At 38.4% G+C, this 19038-nt stretch overlaps 1 protein-coding gene and 1 pseudogene across 1 annotated transcript; one reads left to right on the plus strand and one right to left on the minus strand.

Moving 5' to 3' along the window:
• LOC100728572 (protein kinase C-binding protein NELL1-like) overlaps positions 1-19038 on the plus strand; it is a 609835-nt pseudogene that overhangs the window by 12287 nt on the left and 578510 nt on the right.
• LOC101788476 (ESF1 homolog) lies at positions 13363-16441 on the minus strand. Its single transcript, XM_063256787.1, is given in 6 exon segments — positions 13363-14056; positions 14058-14501; positions 14503-14543; positions 14546-14632; positions 14634-15795; positions 15797-16441. Coding segments are annotated over 6 exon segments (2424 nt in total). The 5' UTR covers positions 16369-16441; the 3' UTR covers positions 13363-13938.

A 19038-nucleotide genomic window follows, 5' to 3' on the forward strand; every position in this document is an offset into this window, starting at 1 on the left:
AGACAGACAGAGAGAGAGAGAGAGAGAGAGAGAGAGAGAGAGAGAATGGAAAATGGCAAGAATTCTTCTAAGAACTCTAGAGATAGCAGCCAATCCCATATACACAAACTGGCTTTGGGCCAACTCCTTACCCCCATGGAATTTGTTTCCTCTTTAGACATTGAATAATAGTGGTAATGTCTAGGACGCAAAGTTTTTAAGGATTAATTTAGATGATATAAATTCATTGTGAAGCAAAGAAATTTAAATTTTAATTAGTATTGTTATTAAGAGTGTTGTAAAATAGTTTTCCATTACATAAATATACTGCAAGCATCTGTTCTCTAGGAGCTCTAATAGCAGCAAAGAGATCAAGCAAAGGACAATAAACAAACACATGAGGGTAAGGTGTATTTTTGCTTGGATAACTTCAAAATATGTACACTGGAGCTGAAGAAAGCATTCCTATTTTATTTCTCTCAAGGAGTGTATGTATTTGCAGTTATCTACTCTGCTTAAGTCCTACTGAGAACTGATAACTGAAGACTGAATTGGAGCAAAAAAGCATGACCCTACCTTTCATTTGGTCCTTCCACCGGCCTTTGTCTATGTGGATTAGTTTCCTGTCATTGTAGAGGTGAGGAGATGGAGGCTTAGAGTTTTAGGAACTCCCCTGTGACCACACAGGGTAGCTGTGGTTGTGGACAGAAGATTATGCTCCAGGGCTGTCACCTACAGTGTGTGTCTCAGCCCCTCCTCCTGGTGGCTGGTCCCCTACTCCATAATTGCAAAGTGCAGGACGGGCAGCAGGGTAGAGCTACACCACCACATAAGAGACACCATGGGTCTCCTGCCAAGTAACTTTTGACGAATATTTTAAATCAACCAGAATGGATGGTTGTCTTGCCTGCTGGCGAATCCTATTTAATAGGATTTTCATCATTCTCCCAGTTGGAATGGGCTGCTGCACACCTGGAGACAATCACCTGACAATCTGTCTGTGCAAAGAGCACATGTAGGAAAATTAGAGCTAACAGTGGGGCTAAGTTTTAGTAGGTATTGATTTAAAATCTAATCTCCATGGCTGTTTTCCCAGGTTTATATTTTTGGGAATGGATGGTGGGAGAATTCGATTGGCATTGACTGCTGTGCTCTTTGATTAATGATTTGATTCTTAATTGAGATTTGTCCATATATAGTGAGTCTAGAATATCTTTGTGGGAATGGATCCCTAAAATTAGCATGTAAATCAGTGGGAAAATTATGTGATATGTAAATATTTTATTGAAATATATCTTTTCATAGATGAAGCCAGTGGGTAAAATGGAGCCAAGCTGTAGTGATAAATGAGGCTGGGTCTGTCCCCATGCTGTAGTCCATTAAAGATGACTCCACACAGACTTCTTGGCACCATGAGGCAGCAGAGCACATGGGGTCCACCTGCCAGGTGACCCAGGCTATAACCTTGTCTATTTTACTTGTGAGCCCTGGCTAAGTCACTTAACCTCTCCCACCTATGGTCTTCAAAGTCATAGATTTTTTAGCTTGACAGGGAGTTGTTTTGTAAAGCAGACACACAAACAAGGCACAAGCACAAAAGATGATATTAAGTAACAACCCTGTAGCTGTCCCCCAGCATCCATAATTTGCCTAATGTGCATACCATCTTTAAAAAATGGTTATAAAATAAACTTAAGGCCCTGTGTTTGTTTCCAAGCTCTTCTTTTTATTTTCTGACCCCCCCCCCGCACCGAGGCCATTGCTAATGTGGTTCATTGGTCCATGTGTGTGTATGCATGCCAGCTAATAGAGTACCACATTTATATATTTGTATGTGTCCCTATGCAAGATACATTACAAGCATGGCTGACTGCAGTCTTTGCAGACACACTACATAGGTTTAAATCCCGGCTCTGAATCTTACTGTGTGGTCTTGGACAAATTCTTTTTTTTTTTTTTTTTTTGTACCTGAAATTGAACATATGACCTTGCACTTGCTAGGCAGGTGCTGTGCCGCTGAGCTATATCCCCAGCTCTTGAACAAGCTCTTAAACTTCTCTGCCTTCCCCATTTGTATTATAGGTAAATGGAACACTCATCTGTTTTTCTGTCTGGGTTAAGCTACTTGATTCATATAAAAACATTAGGGAAGATGTAGCAAACATTTGGCGAATGTTAGCTGATTTGTGCTCTTTCCAAAATTATGTGTACAGTGTAACACAGTGTGGGTCTTTCTGAAACGTGTTCTTTGGAAGACACTTGTGTCTGGTTTACTAATTTAAACTTCTGCATACCAGTGTAGAGTATTCAGCTAACTGCCTAGTCATGGATACTTGACCTGGCTTAGATGTTTGACAAACAGTACTGTGTTGTACAACTTTGTGAATGGTTCCTTGTTCATAGTTCTTGAGAGATGAATTCAGATAAAAACACATCATGAATATTTACATTAAAGAACTTGAAACAGTGAAAGACACATTACTACTAACCATGAATCCCCTCAAGTCTTCTACTGCTTAGAGCACTATTATCCTCTCATTCTTGCTGCCTTCTGAAGCAGTTTTGCAAGTCCTCCCTCCTAAATGTCATTATTTGTACTATTATGGTTGCTTGATGTCAGGAATGGATTAAAAACTTTTACCTTTTATGATCATTTTTACACTGAGGAAGAGCCAGAACAGAAGCTGTGTGGTGTCAGTTCTGGTGGATAAGGTAGATAAGGCACCATAATATTCCATGTGTAGAAATTGCTGGAAGTGTTTTGAACTGATTTAGGACACTAATGTGGCCATTAGAAGACACCTAAGAGGCTTGGGTAGCTGTATCAGAAAGGGGAGAGAACAAGAGGATGAGCACACTCAAAGTAAGGGGGTGTTTTGAGGGGCATAATGGCAGCATAGTTTTCACTGTAATATGTTTTTATTTAAATGTTCACTGTAGTTTTTATCATGCTTCAAGCACACTTCATAGAGATTTTTTTATTTTAAAATAAAAAAGAAAAACTACAGATAATGATACAGAATTTCAAAACAGAATAACAGGGGATTCATAGTGGTTAGTATGTTGTATATTGTTGTCTTCAAAGTAGTTTTTGTTCAGATTACCAGGTATTTGTGAGACAATTATCAAACAATGAAAGCACAAACTGTTCTTTTAGTTAGGCTAACAGAGATTAGTAGTAATATATATAATATATATGTAGTCTTTTTTAATCTTACTTTTTAAAATTTTTTTAAAAAGGAAAAACCGCTCTTGGCAGTTTCCGCCTTGCTGGTTGCAGCTGCCATGAACTGCAGCCCGCCATGCCACCCTGCTTTGGAGCCTACTGAGCATGGACTGAAACCTCCAAAAAACTTGAGCGGTGCAGAGGAGGAGCTGGGCGGATCTGGAGTGCCGGCAGAAGCCCCTTCCTTTGTCTGGAGGACTGAATATCTCTGCAAGCAGGGAGGGATCGCAGGTTCCTGAGGCACCTCGGCCTGTGGCTTCCGGGTGCAGTGAAGTGGAGCAGCGGGTTAGAGACCACTACATCAGCCTCCCCATCCCGGCTACACTTGGAGGTCTGCTGCTCTCCTGATGGGTGGGTGGGCCTACACTATCCCCCGAGCCCAGCCACGCCTAGCCATTGGTGTGCAGAGGAGGAGCTGGGCGGATCTGGAGTGCCTGGAGAAGCCCCTTCCTTTGTCTGGAGGACTGAATATCTCTGCAAGCAGGGAGGGATCGCAGGTTCCTGAGGGACCTCAGCCTGTGGTAAGTGCTCAGCACACTCTGCCCAAATCTCAGACTGTTCCGGACCCCCCAGGCTTCCGGGTTCAGTGAAGTGGAGCAGCGGGTTAGAGACCACTACATCCCCCTCCCCATCCTGGCTGCACTTGGAGGTCTGCTGCTCTCCTGACGGGTGGGCGGGCCTGCACTATCCCCCAAGCCCAGCCACGCCTAGCCATTGGTGTGCAGAGGAGGAGCTGGGCGGATCTGGAGTGCCTGCAGAAGCCCCTTCCTTTGTCTGGAGGACTGTGGATATCTCTGCAAGCAGGGAGGGATCACAGGCTCCTGAGGCACTGCGGCCTGTGGTGAGTACCCTAACCCGGCTGTGATTGAAGAGCTGTGGAGCTTCCAAGGGGCAGGTGGGCACACAGTGTCCCTGAGGCCCAGCTTGTCTGGACCTGTGGAGTTCTGAACAAGCAGAGGAGGGCCATTGGTTCTGCAGGCCCAATGGCTTGGGGTAGCGTGGTGCCAGAGTCTCAGTAGCTGCAAACATAGAAGGGGATTTTCAACAGATCCTGAGGAAGCTTTCAAATAACACTTGAAACACAGAAATATAGGAAAATGACAAAACAAAAGACCAAATTACAACCTCAAACCTCCAGCCCATCTCAGGAAACCCTAGGAGGAATGTATTTAGAAGAAAATATATCCCATCCACCTCATATATCAGACACAATAGCTACTGAAGTTGACAAGCAACTCCAGGAATCTTTAAAGAAATTCAAACTCGAAATAATTTCCCAGATAAAAGAAGAAATGATAAAAGAAATGAAAGAGATTCTAAATATATCTAAAGAAAACACAGATAAAAAATTGGAGGAACTAAACAAAAAGATAGAATCCCTAGACGAGCAATATAAGAAACAAACAGAATACATAATGCAGATGCACAGAGATATACAGGAAATAAAAAACTCCACTGAAAGTTGTAAAAACCACCTTAATGAAAGTGAAGATAGAATTTCAGACCTTGAAGACAGGATTGCAGCTAGTGAACAGGAAAGGAAAGATCTTTTAAAAATAACAAGGAATCAGGAAACAACAATTCAACAACTGCAAGACGATGCAAAGAAGAATAACATAAGAATGATAGGGATTAATGAAAAAGAAGGAGACAACATAAAGGATATCAAGAGGATATTTAGAGAAGTAATAGCTGAAAATTTCCCAAGCATGAGATCAGAAACGGACATCAGGATCAGTGAAGCATATAGAACTCCAAATAGTCATAACCAAAATAAAACCACCCAGGCATATAATAATCACCATCCCAGAAATCCAACACAAGAATAGATTATTAAAAGCTGTCAGAGAGAAAAGACAGATCACTTATAAAGGAAAACCTATCAGAATCACAGCAGACTTCTCAGCACAAACAATAAAGTCAAGAAGAGCATGGAGTGAAGTATTCCAGATCCTAAAGAAAAATGATTTCCAACCTAGACTGATATATCCTACAAAACTATCATTCAAAATAGATGGTGTAATATGATACTTCCATGACAAAGAACAGCTGAAGAACTTCATGAACACCAAAACAACCCTGCAAAAAATATTGAAAGTTTAGATACACAAAGGAAAAAACCACTAAGCAAAGCAAATAATTAAACAGAACAGAAAGATAAAGATGCAACAGCAGAGAGATAACATTCCTACAATTAACCAGCATTTAACAGTAATAACCATTAATGTAAATGGTCTCAATGCACCAATCAAAAGAAACAGACTAGCAGAATGGATCAAGAAACAAAATCCAACCATATGCTGTTTACAGGAAACCCATCTAACCCAGAAGGATACTCACAGACTGAAAGTCAAAGGATGGAAAACAATTCTTCATGCAGCAGGAATCCAAAAAAAGGCAGGAGTAGCCATTCTGTTTGCAGACAACGTGAACTTTAAACCAACAATGACCATAAAGGACAAAGAAGGTCACTACATACTCGTAAGGGGAAAACTCCAAGAGGAAGAGATAACTATCTTAAATATATACGCACCAAACTCCAGAGCACCCAGTTATATAAAACAATTATTAACAGAAATGAAAACTCAAATTATCAGTAACACAATTGTAACAGGAGACCTTAATATGCCATTGACACCAAGGGACAGATCAACCAGACAGAAAATGAGCAAAGAAATAACAGAACTGAATCATACCTGTGAACAAATGGGTTTGATAGACATATACAGAATGTTCCACCCAACAACATCAGAATACACATTCTTCTCAGCAGTACATGGATCATTTTCTAAAATAGACCATATATTAGCTCACAGAACATATTTAAACAAGTGCAAAAGAGCTGAAATCATCCCTTCATGTTATCGGATCATAGCGCTCTGAAATTAGAAATTAATGATAAAAGATACTGCAAAAATCCTGCAAACACATGGAAACTGAATAACACACTCTTGAGTAATCAGTGGGTCACAGAAGAAATTAAAGAAGAAATCAAACAATACCTAAAAGTAAATGAATATGCAGATACAACTTAGCGGAATCTGTGGGATGCAATGAAAGCCGTCCTGAGAGGAAAATTTATTGCACTGAGTTCCCACATCAGGAAAACAGAACGAATACAAATAAATAACTTGATGGTACACCTCAAACAGCTAGAAAAAGAAGAGCAAGCCAAGCCCAAAGCCAAAAGAAGAGAGGAAATTATAAAAATAGGAGCAGAAATCAATGCAATAGAGACTAAGAAAACAATCCAAAGAATCAACGAATCAAAGAGTTGGTTCTTTGAAAGAATAAATAAAATCGATAAGCCCCTAGCCAACCTTATTAAAAAAAGGGAAGAAAAAGCTCAAATTCATGCAATAAGAAATGAAAAAGGAGAAATCACTACAGACCCAATAGAAATACAGAAGATCATCAACACCTATTTCGAAAACCTCTACTCTCAAAAGTTTGATAACACAGAAGAAATAGATAGATTCTTAGAAGCATATGAAGTACCAAAGCTAGATCAAGAGGATATAAAACTGTTGAATAACCCAATCTCTGTTAATGAAATTGAAAATGTAATTAAGTCCTTACCAACCAAGAAGAGCCCAGGCCCAGATGGATTCACTGCAGAATTCTACAAGAAATACAAAGAAGACCTAATGCCGACACTCCTCAAACTATTCAATGAAATTGAAAGGGAAGCAATCCTTCCTAAGTCATTCCTGGAAGCAAATATTACTCTAGTACCAAAACCTGAGAAAGACCCAACTATAAAAGAGAACTATAGACTGATCTCCCTAATGAACACAGATGCAAAAATCCTCAATAAAATATTGGCAAATAGGATCCAGCAAATCATCAAGAAGATTATACACCATGACCAAGAGGGATTCATCCCAGGAATGCAAGGATGGTTCAACATACGCAAATCAATAAATGTATTCCACCATATCAATAAAGCCAAAAATAAGAATCACATGATCATTTCTATAGATGCAGAAAAAGCCTTTGATAAGGTCCAACATTTATTCATGATAAGAACTTTACAGAAAATTGGAATAGATGGTCTTTACCTCAATATAATAAAGGCCATTTATGACAAACCAATGGCCAGCATCATACTAAATGGCCAAAAATTGAAAGCCCTTACTTTAAAATCAGGCACAAGACAAGGATGTCCTTTATTACCACTCCTATTTATTATAATACTGGAAGTACTAGCCAGAGCAATTAGGCAAGAAAGAGAAATAAAATGCATAAAGATAGGAAAAGAAGAAGTTAAGTTATCATTGTTTGCAGATGACATGATACTCTACATAGAAGACCCCCTAAACTCCATTGAAAGTCTCTTAGATACAATAAATAAATTCAGTAATGTGGCTGGATACAAAATCAATACTCAGAAATCAATAGCATTCCTATACAAAAACAACAAAATCACAGAGAGGGAAATAAGAGAAACTGGACTATTCACATTAGCAAGCAAAAAAAAAAAAAAAAAAAAGAAATATTTAGGAATTACTCTTACGAAAGAAGTGAGTGAAAGACTTATACAGTGAAAACTATAATACACTGAAAAAGGAAATTGAAGATGATCTCAGAAAATGGAAAGACATCCCTTGCTCATGGATAGGAAGAACAAACATTGTGAAGATGGCCATTCTCCCAAAACTCTTATACAGATTCAATGCAATCCCAATAGAAATACCATCAACATACCTTATAGATCTAGAGAAATCACTTCTAAATTTCATCTGGAACCAGAAGAGACCTAGAATCGCAAAGGCAATTCTAAGCAGCAAAGACAAAGCAGGAGGCATCACAATCCCTGACTTGAAATTATACTACAAAGCAACAGTAGTAAAATCAACATGGTATTGCAATCAAAACAGAGCCGAAGATCAATGGAATAGATTAGAAGATACAACCACAACTACAAACACACTCAACCACCTTATCTTTGATAAAGGAGCCAAGCAGGTTCACTGGAAGAACGACAGTCTCTTTAATAAATGGTGCTGGAAAAACTGGCTCTCCATTTGCTGAAAACTAAAGCTAGACCCATGTCTATCACCATGTACTAAATTAAAATCTAAATGGGTCAAAGATCTGAATATTAAAACAGAAACACTAAATCTATTGGAAGACAAATTGGGTAGAAACCTTGGAGACATAGGAGTAGGTAGAGAATTCATGAACAGGACTCAAACTGCACGGGAAATACTTCCCAGAATCATTAACTGGGACCACTTCTTATTAAAAAGTTTCTGCATGTCAAAGGAAATCTCCAGCATAGTGAAAAGAAAACCCACAAACTGGGAAAAGATTTTAGTGAACTCTCTCTCAGACAAGGGACTCTTGTCTAAAACATATAAAGAATTAAAAAAACTCAGACCTCCAAAATTCAAAGATCCAATCCAAAAATGGGCATCTGAAATGAATACGCAATTCTCAGATGAAGAAATGCAAATGGCAAATAAATACATGAAAAAATGCTCATCATCATTGGTCATTAGAGAAATGCAAATTAAAACCACACTGAGATACCATCTCACTCCTGAAAGAATGGCCAGGATCAAGAAAACCAACTACAAATGCTGGAGAGGCTGTGGGGAAAAAGGAACTCTCCTGCACTGTTGGTGGGAGTGTAGACTGGTACAGCCTTTGTGGAGGTCTGTCTGGAGATTTCTCAAAAAGTTGGGATTGGAAATCCCATTTTTTCCAGCTATTCCACTTCTAGGCATATTCCCAGAAGAACTGAAAGCATCATACCACAGTGATATATGTGCACCTATGTTTATAGCAGCACAATTTGTAATCGCCAGATCTTGGAAACAACCCAAGTGTCCATCAACTGAGGAATGGATAAAAAAGTTGTGGTATTTCTATACAATGGAATATTATTCAGCTATAAAGAAGGATCACATTGAGATATTTATTAATAAATGGGCAGAGCTTGAGACCATATTCATAAGTGAAATAAATAAATCTCGCATGTATGAATACTGTATAGTTTCCCTAATGTAAGTAATGATTCAAATATATAAAAATATGTGGTAATCATGATTCCCCATTATGTGGCCTTGAAGCCTTATAAAATTTTCACTTATTTATTAGAAAGGCTTTATTGTGGGCTTCTTGATATGGAAATATTTGAAGCTATAGTATATGAAGTTTTATCCAAATATTTCAAGGAAAAAGACAGACATTATGGTAACTACTATTCTTTAAAAAAACTATTTAGTTATTTCTTATGTTTGTTTTAAGGGGAAAAATTAAAAAAATTAGGATATATAAATAGTAACTCTTTTTGATTTCCTATTAACTTGTTTTGAAGTCCTGTAATACTCCCACAATCTTGTTTTGACTGATTAGACTCTGTTCCATTCTGTGCGATAGTATCAAGTTTGAGGGTATAGGCAACTACTTTGAAGGCAATAAGATTCACTAAGATGCCCATTCCGGTTTGACTATTGTCTCCTTTGGAAGTCCTGTAATGTTTACAATGCCTAAGTTTTATTGGTCTTGTTCTCTACTGTTTTGTCCAACTTTATAATATCTAATGAGATAGACAATTCTTTTTAAGGAAACAAGAGACAACGTTGATAACCATTGTTAATAACCTTGTACTCTGTTCTACATCATGTGCTATGTTTATCCTTGGTTTTGACTGACAGATTTGTTTTGCCATATTTGACTTTATTCTCTCCCCCCCCCCAAAAGTAATAAGAACTAAGGAGTAATAAAATCCAAAATGTGTAAATTTTGTTGTACAAAAGAGAGGGGAAAAAAAAAGAGCTCTAAGGGATATAACAGCAAGTGTGTTTAGCGGTGTTAAATAGCTGACTATATTAATGTTTTTGGATCATTGAACACAGCTGTTTGCAGTCTCTCTGTTTGAATGTCTACTTTGTATTCTTTGATACTGTGATGTGAGCAACTATTTCCAAGATGATAATATGTAATCTATTAATAGGTGATTTCTTACTGTTATGTTTTTTTTGTAGTTCTGTATTATGTGTAACCTTACACCACTTTGTTTTGTTTTGTGTTTTTCTATTTTTCCTCTTAAATAAAAAAAAAGGAAAAACCAAGGAAAACAAAACAGAATAAAACAAATCAAAATAAGCCAGTGTAGTTTTAAAACATTACAAATCATCAACAATTAGCATCATGCCTTTTGCTGTCTTCAAAATAGCTGCAAGTACCTTTGGACATAGTAAAATTCAAACAAAACAGAATAGAATGAAAACTATAAAGACAAAACAATGAGTGTAATAATGGACTTCAAAACAAGACAATGGTAAGTCCAAAATGGCTACCATAATATCTCTTGCTATCTCTGAAATAGCTGTTCATGCCATCAGATATAAAAAATCAAGCAATATAAAAGGGAATAAAATCCAACCCAATACAACAATGAAAATGATACAGGACTCCAAAACAAGATAATAGGGAATTAACAATGACTACCACATTCAGAAGCAGATCCCTCCTAGATGCCACACTGCATACCACTGTCCTCTGCCCAGAAGATCAAACAATGGGCTGTAGACATGCAAGGTCGGTGAAACACCAAACACCACAAGCATCAAATTACATTTCACAAATAGCTATCATCACAGCCTGTATTTCTCCAGATCAGCTGGTCACTTCTGGGGTGGGAGGATGGTACTTTTTGTTTGCCAGAATGTGGGTCAGAAGGGGTTGGAGTCTGGCTGTCCCCGCTCTGTTGGCAGCCCTGCAGGGTGCTGGTTTGCAGTGGGGGGCTGTTTCTTGGTGGAGGCTTATTCTCTCCCCGCAGTCTGTGACGGACACCTGGGGAAAGGCTTGGGTCTGACTTCCCATCTTTCTTTTCTCCTTTCCCTGATCCCAGTTGTTCTTTCCTGTTTAGCCATATCCTTCCCTTTCACTTTCACAATATCTATCGTACATTTTGGATCCCACTGACTCCTGTAGTTTAGGGAGAACATGATGCTCACCCATGTTAAGTTGTGTGAGTCTGAACCATTTCACTACTGAGCATTGATCTCAAGTTGCACCCATTTACTTGTAAGAGCCTCAAGGTTATCCTTCTTTTAGCTGATTAGCAATGTACTGTATCTTAATACCATATATTTATTTTCCATTCTGCGATTGGTCGGCATACTACCCCCTCTCTTTTCTGGTTTCGTATCACATGGAGTGCTGTTTTCTCTCCTTTGACTTTCAGTATATGAATTTCCTTTTGAGTTAAATGTGCTTCTTGTATATGGCATATTGATTTTGTTTCTTGATCTACTCTGCTTGTTTTTCTTTATGTTGATGAATTGAGGCCATGCATGAATGGTTATGATTGATAAGTATTGGCTTGGCTTTATCATGTTATTTTCCTATTGTTGGTTTCATATTTTTCCCCTCTGTTTAATTACTTTCTGTGTTTTTGATTTCTTTCTGTTCTTATTCTTGAAATTGTGGTCACTTTTATCTTGCTTGAATACCTTTCAGTGCTCTTTGTGTAGGATTGAATCCTTCATGAATTCATGAATCCCTCATGAATCAATCATGAATTCATGAATCCTTCATGAATCAATCATGAATTCCTTCAGTTCTTTGTCCTGGAAGTATCTTATTTCCCCATTAATTTTGAAAAATTTTCAGGGTACATCAATCTGGGTTGAAAGTTGTTTTCTTTCAGGATTGGAAATACTTCACTCTAAGCTCTTCTTGATTTCATGGTTTATGTTGAGAAGTCTGCTGTGATCCTGAGAGGTTGTCCTTTATAGATGATGTGTTTCTTTTCTCTAAAAGCTTTTAATATTCTGTTCTTGTGCTGAGTTTCTGGGATCTTGACTACTATATGTGTGGGTATAGACTTATTTTGGTTATGGCTAGTTGGAGTTCAACATGCCTCACTTATCTCTGCTAGGTCTTTTTCTCATGCTTGGGAAGTTTTCTGCTATTACTTCTGTAAATAGTCTTTTTACATCATTGTGTTTGCTCTTGTTTTTTGCTGACATCTATTGGCCTTGAATTATTTTTGTGTTGTCTTGCAGCTGTTGAATTGTTATTTCCTGGTTTCTTATTACTTTTAAGAGATCTTTCCTTTCATGATTGCTAGTTGCAATCCTCACTTTAAGGTCCGAAAGTCTATCCTCATCGTTGTTTGAGTGTATTTGCCTGCTTTCAGTGGAGTTTTTCATTTCTTAGATGCCTCTTTGGATCTGTTTCTTGCCTTCTAATTCTTTCTTGTATTGCCCATTCAAACTTTCCATCATTTTCCTGTATTCCTTGCTCTTTTTCTTTTATTCTTTGTCTTCTTTAGTTATGCTCAACAATTCTTCCATTATGGTTGTCATTTCTTCTTTTATCTGATATAGTATTTCTGATCTGGTTTACAGTCTCATGAAGTTGTTTCTTCACTTCAGTTGCTATCTTTTGAGAAATTTCAAGTGTGCTACTTCCAGTTTATTCTGCATCTGTGTCTCTTGATGTTCTGTGTGAGCTGGAGGTGTGAGATCACATTTTGCTCCTTTGTCTTGCCATTTTTCTGGGTTCCTCTGGAAGAACGAGTTGTAGAGTCCCAGGTACCTCCCAAGTTGGCTGCCTCTCTGTGATATGGGGGAATGGACCAGGCACCAGAGGTTCTCTGAACCTAGTTTCCTAGGGAGGCAGTGGGATGTGGACAGGATTTGTAGGACCCATGTGGATGCACTGAGACTCCCCCGATGTTGGCCATTGGGCTGGCTGCTTCTTGGTCTGTACTGGCTACTGGCAGGAAGGTCCCATGATGGAGGTTGGTGCATTTGCAGAGGTGTGGCTGGCTGTATATAGAGGATTCTTTAAGGGAACCCTTAATGTCCAACGGCCCATTAGTTCAAAATCCTATGCCTCATCTCCCCTAGTGATGGAGATAACACCACAACATGAGGCAGCAAATTCTGTTTTGGAATACTCTCCTAGGACAGAGCAAGATTACTGTTTATTAATGCAGTGCCTTTCTAGTGGTCCCCTCTATTCACTCCAGTTTAATTGATCATTTTTTGGTTGCTTGAATACTACAAGGTTTTCTTTGATTCACCTTATCATTCTTATTCTTGCCCAGAACACCTCCTTGCCTCTCCACTTTTTATATTTGGCTTTCACTTGCTTTCTGCTTTCAATTTATTTTTATTTTTATTTTTTTAGTAAGAATTTATGAGCTTTTATTTATAAATTAATTCCATAAACTACTAAACATAACAACAAAGAGTTCTTATGGATAGAAAAATAAATTATTTTAATAGCTATCTAAATCTGCCTCTTGCTTCTGGAGAAATGAATGCATGACATACACATATTTTCCCATTCAAGAACTAACCAGGCCTGACCCTGCTTAGCTTCCGAGATCAGACAAGATTGGCGCATTCAGAGTGGTATGGCCGAGATGACATACACATATTTTCAAAGTATCTCTACCATTCACTTACAAGTAAATACCGCTGTATTTTTATACAGAATTGGAAACAGTCTGTTAAGAAGCTAATTTCTAGTAACTTTCTAACTGTAAGAACTGACCTTCATAATATATACACATTTTATAAATCTTGTAATTCAAGTAATTTAATTAATCATCCACAATTAGGCACAAGTATACATGGAAAGGAATTTTACTATGGTCAGAAAAAGATTTTTTTAGGTGACAAGGGGACTTTATTTCTAAAGTCCCCTTTTCTGTTTTTGTATACTTTAGAACACATTTAAATCTAAGAAGAAACAATATCCAGTCATTTGATTCTTTGCTTTTTTCTTGCTTGAAACTGTTCTGTTTTGTTTTTTACAGATTTAATCAGCACTGACAAGGCAGGATCAATGGGCTTCTTTTGGGATGCTTTTTCAGTCTCACTTTTTCTTTATTGCCTGAGTAATTTCTTGCTCTTTTTGTTCTCTTTCCCGGGCTTTTTCCTCAAGAATTTTTTCCATAGCTTTTGTTTTCTTGAAATTAGGATCTGAAGGGTCCAAATTGAACAAATGGGAAGTATACATTGCCTGAAATCGTGCATCACTCACGTTTACCTCAAAGTCATCCTCTAATAATTCCTTCTTTTTCATAAGCTTCTTCTTCTGCTTTTTGCTCAGGTTCTGGTGTTCCACAATCTTGTTGTAATTGAAGTGTTTCTTGCTGTCCTCCTCCTCATCCATCACAAGCAAAGCCATTTCAGTCTTTTGTCTTTCTGTTTCAGTTTCTTCCTCTGGAGAGGTGGCATCTTTTACAGATTTCACTGATTTTTTCTTTAAAGCTATTTTTTTAACTTCTTCAGCAAAGTATGGGTCATTCAAATCAACATCGGGGAAGTTCATCTTCACTGGTCTCTTCTGTAAGAGCCTTCTGGTTTTTTTTTTCAGTCTTTTTTTCTCTTTCTTCTTCTCTAAAAATTGTTCCCAAGGAGTCAGTTTATCTTTTCCTTCCAATCTGTTTTTTTACCATCTCTTCTGCACTTTCTTTAAGACCTGGAACCCACTTAATTTCCATTTCCAAATCATTTTCTTTTCTTTTATTTTCTTTCTCTTGAATAACCTGCAAGAGCTGCCTGTATTTAGCAATCTGCTCTTCATCATCCTTCTGATTTTTTTTTGTCTTCCCATCATCTTCTCCACCAACTTCATCATTACCTTGCAGCTCCTCTTCTATCACCTCTTCATCTTCACTGGAGGAAGCTAAGTAGGCTTGAAAATCCATGTCCAAAAGTTCTTCCTTTTTAAATTTTCTATTGAGTGTTGTGATTCTTTCATGATCAGTCTCATCCCAAGTGATCTCCACCATTGATGTTCCCATTGCAGCAGATGTGAAATATTTTGGTTTATATGCTGTTAAATCCACTTCCAAGGCTACATCCTTCGGCTCATCATCAAAAATAATATCATCTGGTATAAACCATAGATCTATGAAAGAACAACTACTTTCGAATTCCAGGCCATCACAATCTTCATAAATTTTACTTGCTGTTTCTGGAGAATCCCAATCCACTACTGCATAATAGTATTTCAGTGGTTTGAATTGATAATGTCTCAGTTTTTCTCTAGAGTTCCAGTCCTTTTCAGGAGCATCTTCAGGAATGCTTAATAATTCTACTGGTCCTTGAACTTGCTCTTCCTTCATCCTCTCTTTTCCAAACTCTGAAGGATATATCTTTACAGAAAATATAACACCTCCTTTAGGCTTAAATGAGTTGAACAGAGCCAGTAAATCTTTTGCCTTTAATCTATCCCAGTCCATGTTGCAAACTGCCAATCGATGTGTAATCTCATCAGCTCGAGGAGCATCTTTATCTAATTCTCTCCAAGCATGTTCAAAACCAGGTTCTTCTGGAAATAAATCTGCCAAGTCATCTTCATCTTCAGAACTAGTTTCTACATTTCCTTTACCCCTTGCAAGATCAGGGCCACTGTCACTTTCATCCTCCTCCTCACTGTCACCTTCTTCATCTTCACTTCCATTATCAGCTGAAGCTCCACTGCCACCTGTGATTTCATCTTCAGATTTCTCATCACTTCCTATTTCATCAGCACTGTCTGAATCTTCCTCTAGAGCGTCTTTGTCAGACATGCTACCATCACTATCTCTTGCTTTTAAGACCAGAACCTCTGGGTCCGTCTTTAGTTTCCCTTTGGGAAAAAGAATCTCTATTTTCAGTAATGCTTTTTTTCTGTTTTGTACTTGTTTGTGTAAGTTCTCTGCTGTTCTTCTTAGAAGTTATTTCTGAATCTATCTTCTTAAATTTACCCAAGCTTTTGATTTCCTTAATTCTCTCAGAATGATCTAAATCATGTTTATTTCCAGGATGCTTTTGATTAATATTTTTGGTTTCCTTTTTTTCCTCAATAGTATTTTTTGAATCTATTTCTTTTTTTGTCTTATGGTTTTTCTTCTTCTTCATTTTCTGCTGATTCACTGCTTTGCTATCTTCATCAGAGAGATCAGAATCAGAATCTGAAAGGTCATAGAAACGTTTCAAGTCCTCAGTAGTGCTGTGATTGATAGGGCACCCTCTTTTATCAACTGCATAGTTCAATTTGAACTTTTTGTCATGAAACATGGCTCGAAATCTCTTGTCAATTTTGACTTTCCGATCCTTTTCTGGCATCTCCCAGAACCTAGGATCCTTTGAAATTCGCCTAAATCGCCGATCACTCATTATTTCTTGTTTGGATGACATTTTGAAAGTCTTACTGAAGAACCGTTCAAAGAAACCAAACACGTCTCGGGTCTCTCTTAGCCTCACATGGAAATCACACCCACAATCCTTTGCGCGAAGTTCGGCCGCAACGGTACGCGAACGGGGCCAAACTACTTCTCGTTTGCCCCCTTTTGGCGTTCATTTTTGTCGCTTTGTAGTGGCCATAGCCGTAGCCATAACCGCGTGGCGTAGGCGCACTACAAAGTGCGCGAGTATGTAGTCCTTCGTGTAGAGATGCTGAGGCCGCAGCTGCAGTGGTGTCGGTGGCTAAGGCCTGGTACAGCAAGCGTTCTTAAAGAGAACTTTGGTTTCCGAGAGCTCGCTTCTGGTGTCTCTCCCTCAGGCAGCACTTCTCCCGGAGGAGCTCTAAATATCTTCCACCGGGGTTTGAAGAGGAAACAGAAAAACTGGGCGGCGCAGCAGCCAGAGCCAAGGAGATTTGACTACCTGAGGGAGGAGGTGAGACCGCGGGGCTCTGGTTTCAATTTAAATGTTACTTTTTCAGAGAGACTTCTTTGACCATCTTATTTTTAAAAGATCCTCCATTTGTTACCTGTCTCTGCTTAAGTCCTTTAGTGTGCTTGGCATAAATTAAGATTACTTAGTTTCTCATTTGCCTTCAGATTTCTATTCCTCTATATCATAACTAGCTTTCAATATTACTTAGATTGTTTTCCCTCGCAGATCAGTATCTTGGACAACATTTGACACTTGTCATTGGCAGTCTAAAAAGGTTTGCTCTGGTAATCAATAAAGAAATGATTTGACAAAGCACTTGTGACTATAGTGAAAAGTCATGAGATATTTTCTCAGATATTTGTGGATGGTTTTCCTTTCTCCTTTCCTTTTGCTAGGGTGAACATTTCTGCTTGGACTAGTGGTTCCCAACAGACTCCCCTTCCCATTCCCCTGTCATTTTCCATCATTCAGATTCCTGGCCATTAGTCTATAACTAATGTTGTTTGCTGTCTGGAGCTGATATATGGGGCTTCCAACATGGTTTAACCTGGACACACAGAGCATTTTTCTCTTGTTCAAGTTCCTGTTTCCATCAGTGTAGCTCATTAATTCATAGTGCAAGTACTGTAGACCAAGACCCAAAGAGGTTTGTCTGTTTTTGACTTATTTCTGTTATGCTTAGACATCTCACTTCCTGATCTCTGCGGTTTTTCTTTGATACCCACATTTATGTCCTTATGTTCATTATCATTAAATTTCATTACTATCTTTAAAAAGAGAGGAGTGTACTAAATCATCAAGGCCACTTGCCACCATTAAAAGTAAAAGTGATTCTAGATTACTGCTGATCATAGGATAGCTGTGTATCTACCCTGCCCAGGTCTATGGCCACAAGCCACCTGCGTGTATCAAACACTTGAAATGTGACTTGTGTAACAGAGAAACTGAATTTTACATTTTGTTTTATTTTAATTATTTTGAATTTAAATTTTGGATGATAGTTAGTGGATTGCATGGTGCAGCTCTAGAAAAAAATGATTCGATTTTAAAAATGAAATGGCGTGGATAAGCTGTGGGAAAAGCACCAAGCTGATAGGAGGCCTGTTCAGTGTTAGAGTCACTTATCCACTGTGCTTTCATCGAACAGATTTTCTTCCTTTCTATCAAAGGGAACATCAGCTGTGTGCCCATCATAGTGTATGTTTCTGATTTTGAAGAAGACAATTTTATCCCCCAGCTCTCAAGAGGTGCATGGTCTAGTGCAGTGATCTATAGCCCTGGTTGCATTTTAGAATCAACTGGGAAACTTAAAAAAAAAAATCCCGATGGAAGGACTAGGAATATAGCTCTGTGGGCCACTTGCCTAGCATGTGCAAGGTCCTTGGTTGGGTCCCTAGTGTTACACATAAACACCCACTGCACACCCACACACATATATGCACACCATTCTGATGCTGAGGATCCACCTCAGAGATCATAATTTATCTGATCCAGAGTCGGCCACAATACCTTGATAGCCTGAGAAAGTTATGATTAACAACTGTAATTGGCAGTCAGATGTGTGAGTCTCTTCATCTACTGGAAAGGAAGTTTCCTTCTTAATAAACAGTTGGGGGAGTCATGTTTGAAGTTCCATTTTGGTGGAAAAGTTGCCGGCATAGTCTAAACTGTTCCAGGGATACTCTGCTGTGGGCTGTTCCTCACTCTCCAAGAAGCAGACCTAATGGTTCATGAGGTCATCTGCACAGCCTTATTTGATGTGTAATGGTACAAAACCTGCACACATTTCATCAAGAAAGGCTTGATCTTATTTTACTTTAAATTTTAAAAATGTATGATCTTCTGGCAAAACGTATTTCTATTCTTCAAATCAGACACTCCTGTCCAGTGCTTTATGCATCTGTAGTCTTAATCAGTCCACGTGCTAGCTGTGGTTTCTCTGGAACTCAGCCTCAATGAATAGAGAAGAAGGAGCCAAATGTTTATGGGGCTGGGCAGAAGCTTGACTTGGTCCTTTTAGTGGGGAGGGATTCTATGGCTGTATCACTTAACATAGGCTTGGTGTCACTGTGGAAATAACAACTAGGTTCTCTCTGTGTGCTGTTATGGGATGTCTGAGATTCTACAGCACACTGACAGAATATCTTTTATGTAGATCAGTGCTTCACATTGTGACAGAAAAAAATGAGA

This window comes from Cavia porcellus, unplaced genomic scaffold (assembly GCF_034190915.1).
Source record: "Cavia porcellus strain 051 isolate PalLab524CR breed Dunkin Hartley unplaced genomic scaffold, mCavPor4.1 scaffold_9, whole genome shotgun sequence".
NCBI lineage: Eukaryota > Metazoa > Chordata > Mammalia > Rodentia > Caviidae > Cavia > Cavia porcellus.